The sequence below is a fragment of the Balaenoptera physalus genome (genome assembly GCF_965194825.1).
Source record: "Balaenoptera physalus genome assembly, chromosome: X".
NCBI lineage: Eukaryota > Metazoa > Chordata > Mammalia > Artiodactyla > Balaenopteridae > Balaenoptera > Balaenoptera physalus.
The window spans coordinates 89,886,204-89,910,556 of record NC_138903.1 but is presented as its reverse complement, the minus strand read 5'-3'; the positions used below and the strand labels follow the sequence as shown (position 1 = coordinate 89,910,556).

At 43.8% G+C, this 24,353-nt stretch overlaps 1 protein-coding gene and 1 long non-coding RNA gene across 3 annotated transcripts in view; one reads left to right on the top strand and one right to left on the bottom strand.

Moving 5' to 3' along the window:
* Nucleotides 1-21,785, bottom strand: part of DRP2 (dystrophin related protein 2) — a 35,725-nt gene extending 13,940 nt beyond the window's left edge. Inside the window, exons 1-10 of one of the 2 annotated variants that reach the window (XM_082447543.1) lie at nt 14,545-21,785; nt 10,275-10,438; nt 8,531-8,687; nt 7,000-7,120; nt 4,766-5,034; nt 4,253-4,399; nt 3,729-3,807; nt 1,984-2,044; nt 1,607-1,668; nt 134-208 (exon numbers count right to left, since the gene is read on the bottom strand). In XM_082447543.1, coding sequence (XP_082303669.1) covers nt 134-208; nt 1,607-1,668; nt 1,984-2,044; nt 3,729-3,807; nt 4,253-4,399; nt 4,766-5,034; nt 7,000-7,120; nt 8,531-8,687; nt 10,275-10,438; nt 14,545-14,661 — 1,252 coding nt within the window. In that variant the 5' untranslated portion in view covers nt 14,662-21,785. Of the gene's footprint in view, nt 1-133; nt 209-1,606; nt 1,669-1,983; nt 2,045-3,728; nt 3,808-4,252; nt 4,400-4,765; nt 5,035-6,999; nt 7,121-8,530; nt 8,688-10,274; nt 10,439-11,686; nt 11,750-14,544 lie in introns of those variants that run through there. The other variant, XM_082447544.1, reaches the window with a different exon arrangement.
* The window catches only part of LOC309653277, a 115,887-nt gene that overhangs the window by 65,187 nt on the left and 26,347 nt on the right, over nt 1-24,353 (top strand). The window lies entirely within an intron of this gene.

Below are 24,353 nucleotides of genomic sequence, written 5' to 3'. Positions count from 1 at the left end.
CCAGCCTTTGGAGAGTCCCCACAAAGCCAATCAACAACACTGGACAGGTGGGATGAAAGTGGGAAACAGTCAACAGATGAGGAAGGGTAGGAGTGGGATGAAGGCTATAAGGGAAGTGTAATGGGAGACTTACGACGCAGTGCCTTCTGGACTCTGCGTAGCTTCATGGCAGTGCGGTAAGCTGAGAACTTAATGTTGTTCAGATCAGCTGCAGAGAATGGAAAGAGACCCACTCAGATCAGGGAAATGCAAATTAAAACCACAACAAGATACCATGTTACACCTGCCAGATTGGCAAAAAATAAAAGCCTGACAATAGGAAGTGTCAGCAAAGATGTGGATGAATGAGAATTGCTGGTGGAAGTGTAAATTGATACAACCACATTGGAAAACAACTTGGTATTACCTAATAAAATTGAACATTCATATATTCTACGACCCAGCCAGCTATATATACTAGAGCAGTGATTTTCACATGTTTTGTTTGTTTGTTTGACCAAGCAGCACAGTTCTTGTTAGCTCCGAAATGTCCATCAACAGTAGAATGGTTGAGGAAACTGTGGTATATACAATGGAACACTCCACGGCAGGGAAAATGAATGAACTATAGTCACATGCATCAACATGGGTGAAATTTACAACATAATAGGAGTCTCTCTTGGCAGTCAAAGATAAGGCACATGAGAGTCATATTCGTAGCCTGGATAGTATCTTTCAAAGAAGATCTAGTACACATCTATAAGCATAATTACCTAATGTGATGATAAAATCGTTCAGGGAGAGTATAGAGCTTCCAGTTGAGGGAGGTGCAGAGGGGAAAGGAAAGAAGGCTACTGGAAAAAGGACAAGGACTCACTTCCACCCTCACCTGCTTGTTGAATAGGATTCCCTTCTATTTTTTTTTAATTTATTTTTTTATTGAGGTAACATTGGTTTATAACATTTTGTAACTTTCATGTGAACAACATTTTATTTCTACTGCTGTATACCCTACAAAGTGCTCACCACCAAAATTTAATTTCCATCTGTCACCATACAGTTGAACCCCTTTACCCATTTCACCTTCCCCCTACCCTTTCCTCCCTGGTAACCACTACTCTGTTCTCAGTATTTATGTGTTTGTTTTTGTTTTGTTCATTTATTTTGATTGTCTCTTTTTATATTCCACATATAAATGGAATCATATGGTATTTGTCTTTCTACTCATGTCACTCAGCATAATATCCTCAAGGTCCATCCGTATTGTCACATGTGGCAAGATTTCATCTTTCTTATGGCTGAGTGCGTGTGTGTGTGTGTGTGATCCAGGTATCCCACTTCTGGGTATTTATTCAAAGAATATAAAAACACTAATTCAAAAGGATATATGCACTCCTATGTTCATCACAGCACTATTTACAATAGCCAAGACATGAAAACAACCTAAGTGCCTGTAGACAGATGAATGAATAAATAGGATATAGTATGTATATATATATATATATATATATATATATATATATATATATATACACACACACACAATGGAATACTACTCCCTTATATTCTTATAGGACAAAGGCAACTGTATAGATCTCCACACTATACAGGAACCTTGAATTCTTACCTAGGGTTTGGTATAACTCAGTCATCTTGGGATGGTCCCAGCATGTGGTCTGAGCCTGGTGGCTACAAACAAAAGCATCAATAGTGCCAGGGTCTATACCACCCCCCAACCCCTCAAACACACATGCACGCACCCCTCAGCGATAGGTTGGATGCAAGGAGCAGCAGGATCTGAGGGTGAACCCGGAGGATCCCAAAGCACAAGGGTTCACCTTTACCAGGTAGAATCTTGAGCTCTTGAGATGAGTAGGAGGAAAAACTGGAGTGGATGGAGGAATCCCAACAGGTAAGGGGTGAGAGGGATAGATAGAAAAAAAGACAGGAAAAGGAGGGGGTGGGCAGGTGACTGACCCATTTCCGATTCAGACGGTCACTCACTTGATATAGTAGGGAACTTTATTGGGTGAAATTGCTCTTTCCCAAGGAACCTGAACAGAGGCTGGTGAGGGAGAAGAGAAAGAGAAAGAAGCTGACCACTAATGCTCTTCAGGCCCCTGGTTACTCCCCTGCTCTATCCTCTCAAAGAAGTAGTTAAGCCCAAAAGGGGATGCCTGACTCTCATTGCCAGCTCTTAACAGCCCCTGAGCATGGGGTAAACACTTTTAATGAACACACTTCTCTCCCTGACGTTTGGGTGAGGGAAGGAGAAGAGGTTGTCACTGATACCCTCATGTGCCAGAGACATGACAAGGGCATGAACAGGTAGCCTTGGCCACCCTATCTTCTCCCTGAGCTGTCTGCCATTTTATCCATTCAGCAGAAGGCAGCTGGTGTGCTGCTGTGGATATGAAATGGACCCAACTTTCCTCATGGGGCTCAAAGCCCTTCCCTCAGAAGGTCAAGCTTCTCAGTCCTGTGGGACAATGGGGAATGGGACTGCTCACTCCTCTCTAGTGAGGAACTCTGGAAAAGGATGTCTCTCTCTGCTCTGTGTCTTTAACATCCGGATGCTCCAGGAGAGGCTCAGTCACCTGGCCAACCTCCTCATTGCAGTTTCCCTGGGTACAAGAGCCCTCTGCAGGTATATCTGCATGCCAGTGATTATAATTTAATAGTTCTAATCACCATTAACATTAAGTTCCTACTATGTGCCAGATACTCTGCTGAATGCTCTGTGTGCCTATCTAATTTTCATATCTGTACATTCCCACTATCTCCGCTGCTGCCACCCTGATCTGAGTCACCGTCATCCCTCATCTAGATTGTTGCAATATGCATCCTAATAGGTCTCCTTCCTCCCACTCTTGCCCCCCCACACTCTGTTAAAACATAAGTCGGATCATGTCATCCCTCTGCTCAAATCCCTGCAATCGTTCTCCATTCCATTCAGAATAAAATCCCAAGTTCTTACCATATCCCTCCAAGCCCTCCGTGCTCTGGCCTCCTGCCCCCATTCTGACCTCTTGCTCTCTCCCCTCGTCACTCTCTTCTACACTGGCCTCCTTGCTGTCCCTCAGGTATGCCCCTGCCTTAAGGTCCTGGAAGTTGTTGTTCCCTCTGTTCTTCCCTAAGATATCCACATGGCTCATTCCTTCACCTCCTTGAGGTTTCCACTCAGTTGCCTCCCTCATTAAGTCCAGCACTCCCTAATTCACGTCTTCCCTGCTTTACTTTTTTTCCATAGCACTTGTCACCGATTGACTTTATATATATTTTACTTATTTGTTTATGGTCTGGCTTCCTCCTGTAGAATGTAAGCTCTCCACGTCCAAGGATTTTTGTCTGTTTTGTTCACTGATGTAGCCCCAGTACCTAGAACAGTACCTGGCCCACAGTAGGCCATCAAGAAATATTGTTGGAACAATAAAGTCATTTAATTCCCATAACTCTATCAGCTATGTAATATTTTCCCTCTTTTTACATATGGCAAAATTGAGGTTCAAAAAGGTTAAGCTATTTTTTTCAAGCTTGCACAGATATAAAGTCGAGCAGCTGTGACTCAGATCCAGGTCTCTCTGACTCAAGAGCCTGTCCTTTTAACCACTATACTACACTGTTTTATCCTACTGCTTCTTAGATGCCAAGGTACACTGCGCTCCCACCAGGCCCCCAAGGGACAAGAGTAGACCCTCTTGGAAGGTGGCTGAGTTTCTACCAAGTGAAGCCCAGTTTGTCTCACATACAGGAGAGGAAGTGCTGTGACCCAGGCCCAAAGTCCCGGTGGGCATCCTGGAGCTGCTTAAGTCTCTCACCAACTGACACCTATGGAAAGAAGACGCAAGAAGTCAGTGGACTCATTCCAGATATACAGGGTAGGATTTCCACGTGCCTCTGGCAATCTTTGTGAATTTCCTCAGAGGCTGCCTCTTCTCCAGTTCCAGATCCTCCCACCATTCGCCGAAATCCTAGCCTTCCCATGGCACTCCCAGGGGTCGGAGAAGAGCATCCCTAATTCCAGGCCACAGTCACCGTTCATCTGCCCCTGTCTACCCTGAGGGGCAGACAGGCCCCTCTCAGACCATTTTAATCACTTCCTGCAGTTTAGAGGTTGGGAAGCCTGTTTCCTGGCCCCAAATTCTCTACAACTCTTTTCCCACATAGATCCCATTTCAATGCCCCTTCACTTCCTTTGGGCCTGGGTAAGTTCCCCCCAAGCCTAGTTATACCAAGCCTTTTCCTCATGCCTCACTCCAGGCTTCTCTTTTACCTGTAGCTGTTTCCACCGGATGTTGATCTGCTCCAGGGCCCGGGAGTTCTCCATTGACAAGTGCACATCAGAAATGGCAAGTTGATGGGCCAGATCATTCACCAACTTCACTCCATCTTTCATGGGGAAGAATTCTTCTTTGAATAGCTATAGAACCAAAACCCAAGTGCCACAGTAGGTAGAAAATAGGAAAGAGGAACCATTAGTCATTTTGTTTTAATAGCGCAACCTCAGTGCTTGCCTTTTAGGGCAACCAGACTAAGGTGTGTGGGGGGGGGCATTGTCCTTATCCTCTTCCTTTTCTACTCTCAGAAGACACCAGGGAAAGAGAAGACAGTAGAAGGACAGAGGAGACTTCAGCTAAACCAGCCCCCAAATCTAGCACGGAAACTGGGAGAGACCCTATTGAAGTCCAGGGCAACAATGGAGCCTCAGCAGCAGGAACACTGTCAGGGTCTGGGAGGAACGTCTGGTCCCGGGGTGGACTGTAGCCAGGGGAGGGGGCCTGCATACCTTAAGAGCCTGGATGTGCTCAGGAAGTGAATCAATGAAGAGATCCCCAATGGGCTCCCAAGTGGCTCGGACTCCCTCGGCCTGAGTCAGAGTCGCGCTTAATTCCTCCATTGCCCCTTGGATCTCCAACAGCTGCTCCAGAGTGCGCTCAATGTGGCGGTGCTGGTCCACGCAGCGGGCTGTCAGCTTCTCCCATAGTTCACTGGCCACCGTTGCCTGCTTCCACACAAAGCGGCTAAGATTCTGGATCCGCTGTCTGGGAGAGGTATCTGCAAGGGCAGGCACGAAGTCAGGTCAGGCCAGCCAGGCAAGGATAGCCCATGGAAAGACAGAGACAGATAGCCCTTTGTAAAATGTGTGTGTGTGTGTGTGTGTGTGTGTGTGTGTGTGCGTGTACATGTGTATATATATTCATACACACACAAATACATTTTTTTCAGAGTTGAGCTCCTTTTGAAGATTCAGCTTTTTAAAAAATTAAAATTGTTATTTTGAGTTCGTTGTAGATTCACATGCAATTATAAGAAATAATACAGAGGGACTTCCTTGGTTGCACAGTGGTTAAGAATCCGCCTGCCAATGCAGGGGACATGGGTTTGATCCCTGGTGCAGGAAGATCCCACATGCCGTGGAGCAACTAAGCCCGTGCACCATAACTACTGAGCCTGCGCTCTAGAGCCCTCGCTACACAACTACTGAAGCCCACATGCCTAGAACCCATGCACCGCAACGAAGAGTAGCCCCCACTCGCCGCAGCTAGAGAAAGTCTGCACACAGCAACAAAGACCCAACGCAGCCAAAAATAAATTTAAATAAATAAATAAAGCTTTCCTGTGGTCTCACATCACTTCCAGCTCCTGCCTAAATTCTTAAAAAAAAGAAAGAAAGAAAGAAAGAAAGAATACAGAGATCTCATTTACCCTTTAGCAAGTTTCCCCAAATAGTAACATCTTGCAAAACTACAGTATAATATCACAACCAGGATATTGACATTGACATAATCCACCGATTTTGTTCAGAGTTCCCCAATTTTACTTGTACTCATTTCTGTGTGTGTGTGTGTGTGTGTGTGTGTTTTGTTCTATGCGATTTTATCACATGTGTAGGTTCGTGGACCCACCACCACAGTCAAGAGACCATACTGGTGTTTTCCACTTATTATATCATGAGGATTTCCTCATATTCTTAAAAAATGGGCAAGGTAAAGAGTGAGTAAAATATTTAAGACGTGTAGTGAGGCAAATCATTGAGTCCTATTCACATGACCTTGGAATGTGATTTTGCATTAGTGTCTGCTGCCCACTTCCTTCCAAAAAAGGGAGGTATTTTATGAAGACCCAACAAAGGAGAGGTTAGTATAATTTGCCCAGCCTTTCCACCTAGGCTCCTAAATTCCTCCCTCAGACCTCCCCTCAGAAGTAGATTCAGAGCCCCCAAACTCCAGACTAATTGGAACTGTCCTGCTCTCTTGAGCTCATTCTATCTGAGGCCCATTGGACAGTAAATTGAGTACTAGTTAGTACTCAGTAGGAGGGGCTCGAGGTAAACTGAGAGGGTCAACAGCATTGACAAAGGGCTGCATTAACAAAGGGTCCTTTCAGGCTGTACATAACCAATCTCAGAGGGTTGAAGCCTCTTTCTGGAGAAGAGGGCATGCTGGGCCACCACTCAGACCTGAGCACCACGGATCCCACCCTGCTGCCTTATTTAAACCTAGACCTACAGTGACCCGCTCTATTGATGAAAGGGGGCAAGAACTCACCAGGGTCAGAATTAAAGAGCCACGATCAGTTTTCTTTTCAAATGCAATCACCAAACTTTTTAGATGTTTTTGAAAGGTTTTTTATTTTCTGGTTGATTACAGCAGTGCCACATGCCTCTCTATGTTGTAATAAAGCAGTATGCTTTTAAAGGACATACTACTACTTTTACTTACTGAGTTAGTTTAATGCATTTGAGTCTTTTTTTTTTCTTTTTCATGCCTTATTAAATGGCCACACATGATACTCCAGAGAGCCACATACAGCTTTAGGCCACACGCTCATCTCCCCTGCTCCAGGCTCTGTTCTCTTTGCTTTCTCTTATAGTGTGAATCTGGCTTCTTCCCAACTTTGGACTGCTAGGAGAAAATTATCCTCCTAGGTAACAGCTGAGAAAATGAGTTTGGGGAGGGCAGGAAGGTGTTTAATGGTTCACAGCTAAAGAAGAAGATGAAAGAGAGGAAGATCACCCACCTTTGCTCTCAGAGCGAGGCTCCTCTAATTCATCAAATGGGTGCTGGGAGAGGAAGGCCTGAGCTGACTCCAACACAGAGTAGATATAGGGGCCCCGAGACTTGACATCTTCCATAAAGGCCTGTGAAGTTAGCAACGTGGTCAATGGGGAAGGAAAGTCTTTCAATTGCTTTGAAATCCATCCTGCAATCGACAATCTTCTCCTCAGTGCAGCTTGATCCTTTGGCGTTATCGTGTATCTTTGGGCTACTCAGACTAAAGAGGAGCAGTCTTCTCCTTAGGCAGAAGAATAACTCTGACACTGGAAGGTCTATTTACTCTGAAATGGGTCTGTCTACGCCACAAGGTAGAGTGAAATGTGGGGATTTGGTGCTGGGAATCTTGGTTCTCTGGAAGACTCAGAAAGTCCTCTGTGAGGGGCTTAGAGAAATCAAAGCCAGGATGGGCAAGATTTATATTAAAATTTTAATTAGTTTTTTTGTTGAAATATACACTAATAAGAGTATACAAATCAAAAGTGTACAGCTCAATGAATTTCCATAAAGTGATTCAATCTCTGTAACCAGTACTGAGATAAAGAAACAGAACTCCACCAGCATCCTGGAAGGCTCCCTCATGACCCCTTCTGGTCACTCTCTCATTCCCCCCACCCCCAAGGTAACCACTATCCTGACTTGTAACACCACCGATTAATTTTGCCCATTTTTGAACTTTATATAAATGGAATCATACAGTGTGTGCTCTTGTTTGTATTTGGCTCTTTTTTCACTCAGCCTATTGTCTTTAAGATGCATCCATGCTGTGGCACACATTTATAGTTTATTTTCTTGTTGTATGGTATTCCATTCTGTATTCATCTTTTAAATTGAGATATAAATGATATATAACATTGCATAAGTTTAAGGTGCACAATATACTGATTTCAAACATTTATGTAATATGATTGCCATTAGCTAACACCTCTGTCACATCACATAATTATCATTCCTTCTGGTGCATTATGGATTCATTTTAAGAAGCATGTTGTTATTTTCTGATTATAGAGGTAATATATGTCACAGAAATCTTAGAAATCTCAGAAAAGTATGAAGAAGAAAATTAAAAAGAACTCTGATCTCATCACTTGGATTTAACCATTGTGAAGATTTTGATACAGTTCCTTCTTCTGTTTGTATGCACGTGTATACGTACATACACATCTATATCGATTTTTATACAGTTGAGATCCACCTGTATATAGTTTTGTATCCTGTGTTTTTTCACTTAATATTATATTATGTTCATTTTCCCATGTCCCCATTACAAATCAGGGCAGAATTTTAAGGGAGGTCCATATTTGATGGGAAGAATAGAGGGGAAAGATTTGACTTATTCTCTGGAGTACTATCCACAGACCAGTAGGACTGTACACAGCTTCCTGTGACTTTAAGCATCTAAGCAGAGACTGGGCATCCATCAGTCAGGGTGTTGCAGAAGAGATCCCTTCCCGATGGAGAGGCTACACACCACGGCCTCTGTAACTCTAACCTACCGCGTGCGTCTCCTTCTCCTGTTGCACCAGGGCCACATCCCCTTGTAGGGGCAGCTGAGCTGACAATTCCTCATCCTTTTGGCTGAGCCAGTCAATAATCTCTTGGAGAGGGAGCTGAAGCTTTCCACTGTGATCTGAGAAGGCCTCTAGGCGGGCGCTGCACACAATGGTAAGACCAGTGATTTTCAATCCTCTTGTTAAGTTGCAAAACATTTTTCCCCAACAAATACATACGTGGAACCTTAATATATAAACAGATGAAAGAGGTGCTGCTCTGGTCGAAGTGGGAGGAGGCCCGGAGCCCTCCCTCTGACCCACCCACAAAGGCTCTCAAGGCACCTCCAGAGGGAGTATGGTACCAAAACACTTGGCAGACGTCAGTTAATTCAGTTGAGTGCCCAGCATCACGCTGGGAAGGGTAGCGAACTGAGCAAGGCCTTTAGAGGTGACAGCTGTCTCGTTGCCCTCTTGTCCTAGAGGACCTCAAGTCATGCCAAACTGCTCATCCTCAGAGGCTTCTTGGAGGCTGCCTTCTGAGCAGAAGCGGATGCAGTAGGTGGAAAGGGCGTGTCAGGTGGCTGAGTTTGGGCACGCACGTGTGTGAGGCTGCATACAAATACAAGCAGCCCAGGGGTCCCAAAGGATGAGGACAGCATAAGCTAGAAGTTTGACATATGGAAGGAGGAAAATGGGTACCGCATAATCACCTCTGCTTGCCTTCCCCCGCAAATGAGCCATGAGCTGAGGTCCAAGTGGTAGGAAGCCAGAGGCCAGCCCAGGCTGTGTGCAGCCATCGAGCCCATTCCCCTCAGCCGACAGTGCTAACTAGTCATTGCGTCCCTACCACTTGGGCCAAGCCTTTTACCTACATTTTTGCTTCCACTAATTCTCAGAGCAACCTCGTGAGGTAGGCACTGCTATTGCCCAGAGAGGTTAAGTAATTTGTCCAAGGTCACACAGTTAAGTCACTGGTACAGTGATGATTTGAACTCAGCTTTGTCTGATTCCAGAGCCTGCATTCTTTCAATTTCTCCACACTCTTCATCCCCACCAGAACCCACCAGAAGCCAGGAGCTTGGTCTTTGATGATAGGGAGTAGAGAGGAAAAGTGTGTGTGGGGGGTGGAGGCGTCAGGGGTTATAGAGAAGGGTAGAGGAAAGAGGAACAACTGATACAGAAGTTGCCTTCAGGCTCTTACTGATTCGCCCTTAGTTTGGGGAGGCATGGGTGGGTGATAAGCAATAGATAGGAATAGAGGGATAAAAAGATGGGAAAGAGAGCAGATGAGATCTACCAAGATGGAGGACAGTTATGAGAGGAAGAGGGGGAGGCAGTAATCACATCCTCCATTTATACATCAGCGCTCTTAAGTTCAGAAAGCATTTTCATATCTTATTTGAGTCCTCACAACAACACTGGGAGATAGTTAGGACAACTATTATTCTTCTACTCAGCTTTTTTCCTTTAAAAAAATCCAAACAAGTGGAAGCTAAAATTCAGAGATTACTCAAACCAATTATGCAAGGTGACAACAGCTATTCAAGACTGAGGTTCAAATCCAAGTCTCCTGACTTCTGACCCAGTGTTCTTCCCCCAGTGCCAGAGAAGGAAAAGGAGGAGAAACAGAGGGTGAGGCTGACGAGAAGGCTGAGAAGAGGATGGTGAGCTACAGCAGCAAGAGGAACCCAACAACACCGTCCCAGACAACTCCCTAAAGCCCCTGTTTCGAGGGGCCAGGCCTTACCGGAGGCTGTGCGACTTCTTTTTGATTTCATTCCAACACAGGTTCATGGCTGGTGGTTCCCGGGGTCCAGCGGCACCAACAGACCCGTTGAATAGCTTTGGGCTTAGGTAGGGCACCCCAGCACCATCGTGAGGAGGCGCAGGGGTGGTGGCAGCAGCTCTAACCTGGACAGAAAGACACCTCTGTGATCCCTGGAGTGTGCCACACCCTGGTCTGCACCAAGCCAAGCGTGGGACAAGTGTGAACAGAGGGAGAGAAGGGCTGGTTCTGGGGTGTGTTCAGGGGTAGGGGGGTGAGAGAAAGGATGACTCCGTGGCTCTGTTCATGGCAAGGTCCTCTGTTGGTACAGGTCGGTCACTTTTAACTGCTGACTCCTATCATTATCACTCTTATTATTGTAAATTTTGCCAGGACTACTGCCCAGATGGGACCCTGGAAGTATTTGTGTTAGGTAAGAGCTGCTCAGAATTGCCCAAACAAACACAGGCAACCATGGCAATCAATGTGAGCTGCAGCTCTTACTTCAGTGTTCCACAGTTTAGCCAACCTTCTGGAAAAGAAAGCTGAAGGGCTGTCCCACAAAGTTCCAGAGAGAGAGAGACCAGCCAGAGAGAGCCATCAGTGGTAGATGTCCTACTTCCAAGTGAATCTAGGCCTTGGTGCCCCCTCTTCCTCTTCCCCGCTCGCATTTCCCGCCACAGTCAGGAAGGCTGGAAAGAGTCCTAAAGAGCACTGTTCATCTTCCATGGGTTGCGAAAGGGCTAAAGCAGCATTCTGGGTCCTGATCGCCAAAGGACTCTGACCAGAGCCGACAGCTAAGAGGACCAGCTGTGGAGCCTGCCAAAGTCTTGCCTTGGGCCGTCAAGTTCAGAGCCCGTCACTTGCTCACCCTGTAGGGTATTATGGGGTTTGGGAGAGTGTAGGTTGTGCCAAGTAGCCCTTCAGGAGTTAGCTACCTTCAACGCAGTGCCAGACCTGCGCAGCCAGGGGCAGAAGTGGGTGGAGGGCAGGGGAGTGTGGAGAGGAAATCTCAGCCTCGGGAAACCCACCTGCCTTCCTGCCTGTCTACCTCCTCACCTTCTGTGGAAAGCACACGGTCCTGGTGGGTGAACCTCCTTTTGTCTCCCCTTGCCCCCAAACCATACTTCTTCCCCACACAAGACTCTCCGGAAGTTGGGAAACCAATCATCCCATTCAAACCACAGCTCGAAGTGCTTAACACATAGTAGGTGCTTAATAAATATCTGTTGATAAAATTAATGATGCCCAATCTATAGAATAAAAAAATATTCAAGATTTAAAAAAGAACCCACAGCTCGCAGCCACACACGGAAGGAGAAGCGGGAGAGCAGCCAGGCTCTGGGGCAAAGCTCTGAGTTCAGTTGCCTTGCGTCCCCGGGAGCGGACCCTACCTGTGCCGCCTGGGGACCCAGTTGCGGGATTGGACAGCTCCATGATGATCCCTCCACACAAATCAGGACCCAGTGCCTGGTGAGCTAAAGGCAGAGTCCCGACAGGCTCTGAGCAGGCTCCCTCAGGGAGGGTGGGCAAAGCTGAGCCAGGCCAGGAGGCGGGATCTGTCACCCTGTTTGTTTACTGACCCCCCAGGAATCCAGAGGGGGCGGCTATGTCAGGACTCCAGACGGTGAATCAGGGCTTTGTCCCTGGGGAATTCCGGCTCACTCCCAACTGGGCCCGCCACACCGGGGCCAGGAGGGCCCTCCCAGACTGGCAAGGATGGTGAGAGTGGGACTGAGCATTCCATGGTGCTGAGGAGGGGCACGAAGAGGGGAGCTTCTGTTGATTTATGTTCCCTTTCCCTGGAAGACACAAAGGACTCACTCTGCCTCCACCCCCACCCCCTGAGGTGAAGGAAAGGATCAGACTGCTTTGGTGACAAACCTCTGGTAAGCAATTTCCCCAAGGTCTGGAAGGATGATGAGCTTGGTGATAAACCTTGTCCTTGACTAAGTAAGCGTCCTCAGAGGCAGTGAGAGATGTGTGTGGCACACCTGGGGACAGAGCTGTGGTTGGGCAGGTGGGCAGCAGAAGACTGACCCAAGCCCGCAGTGAAAATGAGAGAAGAGGGAGAGACTTGTCCCCACAGACCTCCCCCTGCACTCTAAGGCCAGGGGGAGATGGATGGTCAATGGGCATCCCCCCCCTGGACTTTTGCAGGGTGGGGAGAGGGCAAGAGGGAACCCAGAAACTCCATGCAGGGATCCAGTGCCAGGGAGGCTCCTGTGCCCTGCCTGTGCTGTCCTAGGTCCCTGGCCTGAGGGGCAGGGCCCCTTCTGGAGGTGGCCACTCTTCTCCTTTGCCAGCAGACTTGGCTGGAGAAAGGTTAACATTCCCGAGCTGGGCCCCCACCCCTAAGCACTGAGGCAAAACACTTCATTTTGACCAAAAAGGGTTCTGTTCCAATCCTCATTTATCTCCCACAGAGTCTTCTGGGCTTTCCACAGTTCCACATTGTTTCCATGCTGAGGCCCACCTACAGGAATAGTTAGAGCAGCTGCCTGACCCTTTCTGGGGCTACGGGGTAGAGCCTTGCGGGGTGGATGGGGGATGGCAGGGGATAGCAGGCCAAGAGCAGGGAGTGGCTCTAGCTCTGGGTCGCAGCTTGGCTTATGCTGGGATAATTGGTCCCAAGCCAGTCTCACAGAGTCCCCCAGACTGGGAATGCCCCAGAGTTAGAAATGGCCTCTTGTGATCCAGCCACAACCTAGTTGTCTGGTTCTGATGGAAGCGCCCACGATGAGCTGGGCTCCACCCATGCTAGCCTTTCATTCCCTCCAGCCTTCCTCTCAGTTTCCTATGCCCCCATTTGGCTCCTTTACTATGCTCCATCACCCTGTTCTCCCCTCCGAGTTCCCCCTAATAATCTCAAGTCCCCTGGGGCAGAACCAGGCACACAATAGGCAAATAATGAATAATCATAGTTTTCTTTCCCTATCAATAGCCTTCTACTTCTGGCTTTTGTGGCCAAGATGTTTGCTTATCACTCCCCACTCCCCATAGGGCTCTCTCCTTATCTCTTGAAACTTTAAGACAAAGTCAGAGCCATAGAGAAGGAAGAGAAGAAACTAGACAGTGACCGAGGAGAGGGCTTGGTCTCACCATTCTCTGTCACAAAATGAAGCCCTCAGGTCCCGTTGCCGGGTGGAGAAGTTTGGAGGGGTGGGCAATGAGCAGGGCAAGCGTTATGGAAGGACCCATGCTTCTCAATCCCTCAACCCTCTGAAAGTCCCAGTCTGGGGAAGGGGTAGGTGCACAGGGGGACTCTAAGTTGACACTGACTTTGAGAATATGTTACAAGCAGCAAATTGTCTCTGGCTAGACATGTGAAAACAGCTTGGGAGGACCTGGGTCTTATGCCTCTCTGGACCTTGACTTTCTCCCATTATTCTCCCCCAAATGGGCTCCCCAGCACCTACATTCTCCATCCATGCCAGCTCTCCATCCGTGTCTCTCTCTTCCTCCTCCCTGTATATTCAGCTGCTGTTTGCAGCTGAATAGTGACTCAGCGCCACAGCCCATCTGTGAGATACTAAGAAACATAGTACTTTCACACACTCCCATGGCCTCTGGACCCCAATGCATTGTAGGGCAAGCCAAAGTATGCTGATACTTCTCTCTTGTCTAGTCAGCTTTCCCTTGGACCTCCCTTATTGTCAGGAAAGGGGGCTGCCCTCTTGGGATTACTGCCTCTCACACATACTCTGACCACCTAGAATGTATGCAGGTGGGCACACGCAGCACCACCACTCCACTTCTAGGGGAGGAGAGAGACAGGAGAGGCCAGTATGAAACTCAGGGGAGCCTTAGTGGGGTTAACCCACTGCGAGTAAGACTAGGGACTTGAGAAGAAGAGCCAATAGAATGAGAGGGAATATTCTGCAGGTGCAGAATATGAGGTAAGCCACAGAGAAGTCAAGACAAAGGAAGGTCCTGTCTTGTCCTTGGCTATATCCTGAAGGATCATGCTTTTCTAGGACCTCCCTTGGGATGTTAACATAAAACCAGCCCCCTCAGCCATTGTGGGCCCTTTGGCTTGTCCAGCTCAACACACTTCCTTTGCCCCATGCCCCCCATAAAAGGCCTCATGAGTGACAAGGATGGGCCAAAGGAGGCCCCGTGCTGTCCAAGAGGTTTCATGTATATGGACAGTACCCCTGAGCCTTAGGAAGCATGGATACCCACAAGATCACACACAGATCCTGTGTCCACCCTGTCTCTACAGGTCTTTCTTTTGCTCTCGACCTCTTACCTGAGGCTGGGGGCAGGTGCTTCGGAGGCTGCTGCTGTGATGGAAGTGGTCAGCTGCCCGCCACTCATGACATCGTGGGAGGGTGTAAGGGCATCCCTGCATGACCATAGGTTGCATCAGAACCGAGGCTCATGGGGGAGTGAGGATAGGCAGTGCACCAACGGTTGAGCATAAGCACCTGGAAGAGTAACAAGGAGAAATTTAGAGTCAAGATCTAGAAAAGGACTGCAAATCCACCACTTCCCTAGAGGTGCCTTGACCAGTTATGTAAATAAGTATTCAAAGCTTACTGACCTATCCAATAGTTTTTCCCAGGCTATCATGTACCATAAAAATTTGATTTAATTATTGATCAAGGAAGTATTTATTGTTTCTCTATTGTGCTTTGTGCTAGAGACACGAAGATGATATGCTGAGATTTCACTGCCTGGGGATGGGGTGTGGGAGAAGGAGGGAGGCAGTCATATAAGCTGATAATGATAATAAAACACTTATGTGGCAAATGCTATAATCGAGGTTTGACCAGAAGGCTAGGGGAGCACAGAGTGGAGAACAACTAACTCTATCTGAGATTTCAGAGAGACTGCATTTGAGATGAGTCTTGAAGGACGAGTAGATGTTTGCCTGTGCAGAGAAGAGAAGAAAGGGAGAAATGCATTCCCAGCAGAGGGACGCACCTGTGCAAAGGCGGATGTCACAAAAAAAGCACAGCATGTTCAGAGAACAGTAAGTTCAGTATGGCTGGAGTTTGGGAGGCACAGAGATGAAAAAGACATGGTGCCTGTCCCTGAGGAGTTCACATACAGAGAGAACAGGCATGGGGAAAATCAAGCCATAAATTGTTACTTGCATTAATTGTAGAAGTATTTATGGGTTGGAGTGAAGGGATGGATGAGGTGAGTTCTACCTGGTCATGTCAGGAAAAGTCTCCTTAGAGGAAATATACTTGAAGTGAGTCATAAAAGAGAAATCAGATTGCCATTAGTCAGAGAAGATAAAACAAAAAAGAACATTCCAAACAGCACAAAAATAGAATGTATGGTGTGACCAGAGTACAAGGTAGGTGCCTTGTGGGGAGTAGCAGGTGAGGCTGTGGCCAGATTGAGTCATGCCTTGAATGATAAGCAGAGGATTCTAAGGCTTCATCTTGTAGACAATAGGGAAGCACTGAAGACTTTAAGCAGGGGAGTGACATGACTAGATTTGCATTTTAGAAAGAGGCCTCTGGCTACCTTGTGGAGAGATTCTCTTGGGCAAAAACTCATTGAGGAGCTGTCAAAATAGGAAGGCAGTTGCAGTGAAGAGGGAGCAGAGAACATGGCTTTGAGTTACATTGAAGAGGTAAAACACACTGGGCTTGGTGATCACTTGGAGGTGAAGGGTGAGAGAGGTGAAGGAGTCAAAGGTTTTTAATTTTGGGAGCTGGGTGGATAATGTTGCCAACAGCAGGAAAGGAAAGACAAGAGAAGAAGCAAATTTGGTGTGGCGGGGGCGGGTGAGAGCAGTATTCCGTAATAAGCTATTCTTTAGACATGTTCAGCTTTTGATGTCAAGAGCTAAGCTTAGAAAAGACATGAATGAAAAAGTTAAATGTACAGACCAACTGACAGTTTAGTGAATGTACACAAGTGTGATGAGGATGGGTGGCTAAAACAATGCTTACAGATGATAAAAGTGATATCTTTTAGTGCTGGGCAAAGATGTGCCAACTTTGATCCAATGGGCAGGCAGTGAACATCTTTGATTCCTGATCCTGATGATTAAATAGCCACCATTTTTAGTCTCTATTTCAGTGGTTCCCAACATTTTAGGTATAAGGGCCTCTTCTTAAAATAAAAAAATCTCACTTCACCCACTCACACCTACATAGTAGCTGTACTTTTAGCACTTGCAGAGTGAGAAAAACACGTATACATTTAAAGATCTGTGGACTCCTCACATTAAGTACCCTTCCCTCCTCCTTATGGGGCTATGGTCCAAAGATTGGGACTATTACAGATCATGAAGGTGCAAGAATTTATTGTCTGAAGGACACTTTATTGTAGTCAAAGTCCCTAGAGATCACACAGCTACATCGTTCCTCATCCCCAAAGAGATTGCCCTAAAGGATGGTTGAAAAGGTGGCTCCCCTCTGATCCAACACCAACATAAAAGAATTAATCATTCAGATCAAAAATGAAGTACTGCTATGGACATATTGTAAGTATGATGGCTACAAAAGTCTTGCTTTCAGACCTCTTTTTACATTAATATTTTTTATACAAGTAATGCATGTTCTTTATAGAAAAACTGGAAAATATAGAAAACCATAACTGAAACTAAAAATAACCTATAATACTAGTATCCAGAGATAACCATTACTAACAGGTGTGAATCCTTATGGTAGTTTTTCTGTGAAAAATATATACTTACACTTTGGAAATAAAATTGTCATCATATTATTTATATATTTATTATATATTTATAATTTTGTATCATGCTTTTTTTATTTGCCTTTTATATCATGATCAGTTTAGAATTTCACTAACTATTCCTCTAAAAGATGATTTCTAATGGCTGCAAAGCTGTTAGAGTGCTATGGTTGAGGCCATGGGTTTTGGCATCAGACAGACCTAGGGTCAAACCCACACTCTTCAACCTAATATCAGTGTGGCCTGGGACAAGTTAACCTCTCTGAGCTTCAGTGTCCTCATCTGTAAAATGGGGATGACTGCCCTCGTAGACTACTTCTAACGATTAAAATTAATAATGTATTTAAATAACTTAGCACAGTGTCTGGCAATGGCACACTGTTCAATAAATGTTAGCTGTAATCATTGTTGTATACTATCCCACTGAATGGATATACCAAAATTTATTTTAACAATTAAACATGTGACACTGCAATGAACAGCCTTGTGCATATTTGTGATTCTTTCCGTAGGATAATTTCCTAGAAGGGAAAATTCCTGGATTAAAGGGCATGAACCATTTTCAGACTTGTAATACATACTTCTTTTTTTTTAATTTATTTACTTTGTTTATTATTGGCTGTGTTGGGTCTTCGTTGCTGCACGAGGGCTTTCTCTAGTTGTGGCGAGCGGGGGCTACTCTTTGTTACAGTGCGCCAGCTTCTCATTGTGGTGGCTTCTCTTGTTGTGGGGCACAGGCTCTAGGCACGCGGGCTTCAGTAGCTGTGGCGCATGGGCTCTAGAGCGCAGGCTCTGTAGTTGTGGCGCACTGGCTTAGTTGCTCCGCGGCATGTGGGATCTTCCCGGACCAGGGATAGAACCTGTGTCCCCTGCATTGGCAGGCAGATTCTTAAACACTGCGCCACCAGGGAAGTCCCAGACTTGTAATACATACTTCTAAATTGCCCTAGAAAAAAGTTAGATCACTTTGTACTACCCCCAATGTATGAGAGAGCCAGTTTCCCAGCACACTTGCCGGCAGTTAGTATTCTTATTTTTAAAATATATTTGCCAATTTTGTAAGTGAAGATGGCATCTTGAGGATTACTTTGTATCCTTAATTACTAGAAATGCTTAACTTTTTCCTTACATTTTTAGTGGCCAGTTGTAGTTTTTCTTTCATAAACTATCCCTTTTTCTCTTTTGAGGTTCACCTCTCTACAGATTAAATTCCTTCCTTCCTATTCTCCTCTACTGACCCGATGTTAGTTTGATGCTTCACAAAATAAAAATAAAACAAATCCAGGAATCAGGGAATTCAGATCTTCTAATCCCAACACAGGCCAAAAAGGAATAAACTGTTTCTAGTACTAGCATGACTACCTTCTGTTATGTTCAGACTTTGCCACTGATTGTGACAAGTCATTTCACCTCTCTAGACCTTGGTTTGCTAAAATGTTAATGTTTAACAGTTGCCACACATCAAAATGCTAGCATTTGCTGTATTTGTAGGGCATGCCTTTGTAGCCTGCTGTACTGTCTTTCTTGATCCTCAATGGACCTGGTAAGGTTGGCCCAGCCAGAATTATGATCCCATCTGACAGATGAAGATGCTGAGACACAAGTGAACCTGGACCTCCTGACTCCTGGCCAGCGCTCTTTGGTCTACATAAAGATTCTTCTTGCTGCCTCTTTATTTATTTCCATCCTGTCCCAATTACTACCTGTACATACTGATTGTTCTCTTCCTATTCCTCCTTTTAACTTGCAGAGTATGTGAGGAATTGGAGATGAATCTGGCTTGGTACCCAAACAGTCGAGTGTGGGAAATAAGACATATAAACAAGTATCACAGGGGAGAAATGATTCATACCTTATGTGGGGCACAGAAATCATACTCTGAGAGGTCACAGAGTAGGAACTGTTCACTTCAAGCTGGAGGGATATAGGATATATTTATGGATGTTTTTGAGCTGAGGTGAGAGAGAAGCTTTGGATGCATGAAGTAGTATGGAGGATGCTTTTGCCGTGGAACCAACTCATCTGTGCTCTCCCCTAGGGATCCTGCTAGATACCAAGCTGTGGCTTTTTCCCAATAGGAATACTCTTTTCCTAGTTCTCAAAGCCATATACAGGCCCTTCTGGGAGGATTCAGGGAGGAGACATTGTTTAACTTAGGCAGAGATAAAAGCTTTAAATATATGTGGAATACCAGGATTTCAGCATGAAAGCAAGTTTGTTGGCTGGTAGAGGACAAGATTCATGCCCAATATTTATTTCTACCTCACATATTTTTAACACAGAGCCAGGCACAGAGCAGGCACTCGGTGAATGTTTTCTGACTTGATTTTCTTAATTAAAGTATAGTTGATTTACAACATTATATTAGTTTCAGGTGTACAACATAGTGATTTAGTATTTTTATAGATTATACTCCATTTAAAGTTATTATAAACTAATGGCTGTATTCCCTGTGCTGTACAATATATATCCTTGTTGCTTAATTATTTTATGTGTAGACAAATACTCTGTTATCACTTATATGTGGAATCTAAAAAATAAAACAAACAAGTGTATATAACAAAAAGAAAACAGACTCACAGATATAGAGAACAAACTAGTGGCTACCAGTGGGGAGAGGGAATCAGGAAGAGGTGAGATAGGGGTATGGGATTAAGAGACAAAAACTAACTTGATCTATTGAATTGAACTCCAAACAGGTGAGTGTACAGGTCCTCAACTTTGTAGGTACAAATTCCAAGGGGCATGAAGAGAAGGACTTTGGATATACACGTTTCTTGCATTTGTGTGAAATGATGTGTACAGAACATTAGCATTTGAAGCAAGGCTTGAAATGGCAAAAAAACTGCAAAGAACCTAACTGTCCATTACTAAGGGACTTGTTAAATAAATAATGGTGTATCCATACAATGGAATTCTATACAGCTGTTAAAAACAGAATTAAGAACTATTTATGTGCCAATATAGAATGATCTCTTAAGATATATTTTTAAGTAAAAAGGAAAGAAGAAAAAAAATAAAATGGTTAGTTTACATTAGTGTTAAAAAAAGGAAAATATGTGCTTATATATGCAATAAAATATCTTTGGAAGTATAGAAAAGAACCCGTTAACATTGATTGCCTTTGGAGAATGGCGTCAAGTGGCTACTAGACAGAGATGGGAGAATTCCTTCCATTCCTTTGGGATTTTTCCTTATTTTCTCTCTTTCTAAAACTGAGAAATATAACTTACAAAAAAGTGCATAAAACATATGTGTAAAATATATTGAATTATTACAAAGTAAATCCCCATATAATCATGGCTTGGGTTGAGAAATAGAATAATTACTCACACCCACAAAAGCCCCATGTCACCAATAGGAGATATAGTTTTTACTGAATATCATTTTGTACCTTTTGAATTTGGAGCTGTGTGAGTACATTAGCTATTTAACGGCTATTCTCTCCCTCCCTCCCCACTCCTCACCAAAGTGCCATGGACATCTTCAACTGTTTTATGGAAAGGAAGGTGTAGCAGCTTTTCCACAGTCAAATAAATAATAACAGTTAAAATTTACTGTATTCCATGTTTTACGTATATTAACTAATCAGTCTACATACATCAAGCATTGACTCCTCAGGACAGTCCTATGAAGTAGTTACTACTGTTGTCTGCATTGTGCAGGTAAGAACACGGAGGCACATAGGCAGTAAGTAACTTGTTCAAAGTGATATTGTGACTATGAGGTGAGGAAATGGGATTTACATCCAGGCTGGTGTGTCTCAGAATACAAGTTCTTCACTGCTACACTATTCTGCCTCTGTAAATTCTAGAACCCAGGCTCTGAGGTACTGTGGTCACTGACACTTAGTAAGTAGGGAAGATTCTTGGCTATGGGCCACCAGGTGGGAGCCCAAGGGCTGACTCAGATATGCCACTACCCAGGCAAAGACACAAGCAATTAAGAATGGACAGAATGCAGTGGGTCTGGGGTATCACCCAGCTGGCAAATCCTACAGAGCATTTAAATGACCTTCCAAGGACATCTGGGAAGTAAAATGCTAGTCAACTCTCCCAGTCTGACCTCAGAGCTTTCCCAGTGCCTTAGAGCTCAGTAAATGTTTTTTGAACAAATGAATAAGCTCTTTCCACCTATAAACTGGAGAAGTTTAGGAACCTATCCTACTTGCAGAAGTGGATGAGGGTGTCTGCTACAGTATTGTTTGCAATAGCAAAACTGCAATCGACTCAAACGTCCATCAACAAGGGACTGGTTAAGTGGATTGTGTCGGAGAGGCGGCACCGCATAACAGTGAAGAGTGTGGGCTCTGAGCCAGCACACTAGGTTTTGCATCCTGACTCCAAGACCTAACAGCACAGGTTTGGACAAGCTCCCTGACTTCATGCTTCAGTCCCTGCATCTGTAAAAAAGGGGATAACGAAAAGACATACTTCATAGCCTTGTTGTAAGGAGCTAATTCATAGTTTCTGACATCTAGTAAGTACTCAAATCTTTTCTATTATTGCAGCCACTCATGCTATGGAATATTATGTAGCTGTTAAAAAGAAAGAGGTAGATATGTGCTCACTGATTTGAACAGATGCTGAAGATATATATTTTAGGTTAAAAAAAAAAGTGTCAGAATGAACATGTCTGGTATAACTCCAGTTTTGTAAAAAACCTTTTTTCTGTGTATGCATAGAAAGAAAGCCTACAAGGATATACAAAACTGTTTAGCGACATTGCTTCTGGAGAGTTGTATGAAGGGGACCCTCATTTTGACTTTATACACTTCGTGTGTGTGTACATATTTTATATATATATATATATATATATATATATATATATATATATATGTAATTTTTACAACAATCATTTATTATTCTTGGAAGAAAATAAATAAGGAAGACTTCTAAATCATGAGAGGCTCAGGAAAGAACAGGGAAGTGAAAAGAAGACCCCTTCCTGTGAGCTACAGATTCCTCTCTCCAGTCCAAGGTGACATTGCATGATGGTCCTCCCTCTCACAGCACTGCCTTTCTACCTGACAGCATGGCACTAAGAGACAAGACACACATTTCATTTGTACCAAACCTTGTTATGTGTTCCTAAAATAATTCCTGCAATGTAACCAAAAACCAAGGTTCTGCTTCAGATGCTCTCACTAATGAATAACTCATGGGAACACAGATTGTCAAGCTGGTAGGGACCTTAGAGGTTATTTAGGCCAACCCCTTCATTTACAAATGGAAACAATGAAATGTGTTCCTGAGAAGGTAGATGTCAAGTAATTTTGAGAAATAAAATTTCTTTTCCAGTGGCAAGAAAGATCAGAGATGCATCCTCATGAGGAGAATTGTATTATAAGAACCAACTAATAAACAAACTTATGGTCACCAAAGGGGAAAGCGGGGGAGGAGGGATAAATTAGGAGTTTGGGATTAACATATACACACTACTATATATAAAATAGATAAACAACAAGGACCTACTGTATAGCATAGGGAACTATAGTCAACATCTTGTAATAAACCATAATGGAAAAGAATATGAAAAAGAATATGTGTGTGTGTATGTGTGTGTGTGTGTGTGTTTATAACAGAATCACTATGCTGTACACCTGAAACTAACACAACATTGTCAATCAACTATACTCCAATAAAAAAAAAAAGAAAAAAGAAAACCAAATGAAATAAAAGATATAGGAATTGGAAAGGGAAAAAGAAAGAACCAATTAATGCAATACATCTAAAACCTTTATACACTGCTGGTGGGGGTATAAGTTAGTAAACCATTTTGGAGAGCAATCTGACAATATCTCCCAAAAGTGAAAATTCTCATACCCTGCAACGGGACAATTCCCTCCTAGATATATATCCAATAGCAATAGTCACATAAGAATATCTACACAGGAATGATCACAGTAGCCCTAACTGTGAGCCAGAAACTGGAAACAGCCTAAATGTCCATCAACTACAGAATGGATAAATAAATCATGGCATATTCATTAAATGGAATACTATACAATAGTGAAAAATGAATGAGCTAGAGTCACATATCACAACGTGGATGAATTTCACAAATATAACATTGAATAGAAAAAAACAAATTGGAAAAGAATACATACCATTGATATACATTTTAAAAACACATAAAGCAGTGGCATATGCTGCTTAAAGACCCATACATATATAGTAAAAGTATAAATAGATGCATGAGAATAATAAATGCCAAATCCAGAGAGTGGTTACTTTGGAGGGAGGAAAGGAGGAAGCTTTGATCACAGAAGGATAGAGGGTTTCAAGTCTACTGGAGATGTTTTTTCTTAAGCTGGGTGGTGGATATCCTGATTTTCATTATATTATTCTTTATACCTCTTTGAATGTCTAAAAATTTTCATAGCACATTGTTTAAAAGAATGCAACAAATCCCAGGCTGAAAGGGAAATTCAGAATTTTCGGATATAACAAAATAACTAAAGAAATGTATAAGATACAAACATCTCACTCAAAGTGACAGGATTATTCCTTCAACCTGCTTCATTTTCCTGGGACTGGTTCAACAGGAGGGAACCTGCTAGAGGAGCAGCAAATGGGAACAGGGGGACTAAGAATTAGGAGATAAGGGTTCCATTCTCTCAAATACTCAGAAAGAACAATTTCATTAACCTCTCATTTTTTCACACTTAAAAATGTGGTGCTGGATTAGATTATTTTAAAGTTTTTTCCATATGTCAATTTCTTCCAGGATTTTTTTTTTGAGCAGCAATTTCTAAAACTGTGTATGCAAGATACAAACATTTTTTCCATGTAGAAAAAAGTTCCCTGGTCAAATCTGTTTGGGATATACTGGGTTAAACAGAATTAAACAGATTTCTTTACAGCAGTACTTCTCAGAGCCTTTAATACGTTTATATATATTATGACTCTTCAAGAGGAGAATTCAGTTATGAAGCATTTTCAAAAAATTATTGGACCATAGAAAACGCCCCCCTGAGACAGCAGAAGTAAGAAGAACTACAGTTCTGCAGCTTGTGGAAGGAAAAGCACGTTCACAGAAAGATAAACAAAATGAAAAGGCAGAGGACTTTGTACCAGATGAAGAAACAAGCTAAAACCCCAGAAAAACAACTAAATGAAGTGGAGATAGGCAACCTTCCAGAAAAAGAATTCAGAATAATGATAGTGAAGATGATCCAGGACCTCGGAAAAAGAATGGAGGCAAATATCGAGAAGATGCAAGAAATGTTTAACAAAGACCTAGAAGAATTAAAGAACAGACATGAACAATACAATAACTGACATGAAAAATACACTAGAAGGAATCAATAGCAGAATAACTGAGGCAGAAGAATGGATAAGTGACCTGGAAGACAGAATGGTGGAATTCACTGCCGCAGAACAGAATAAAGAAAAA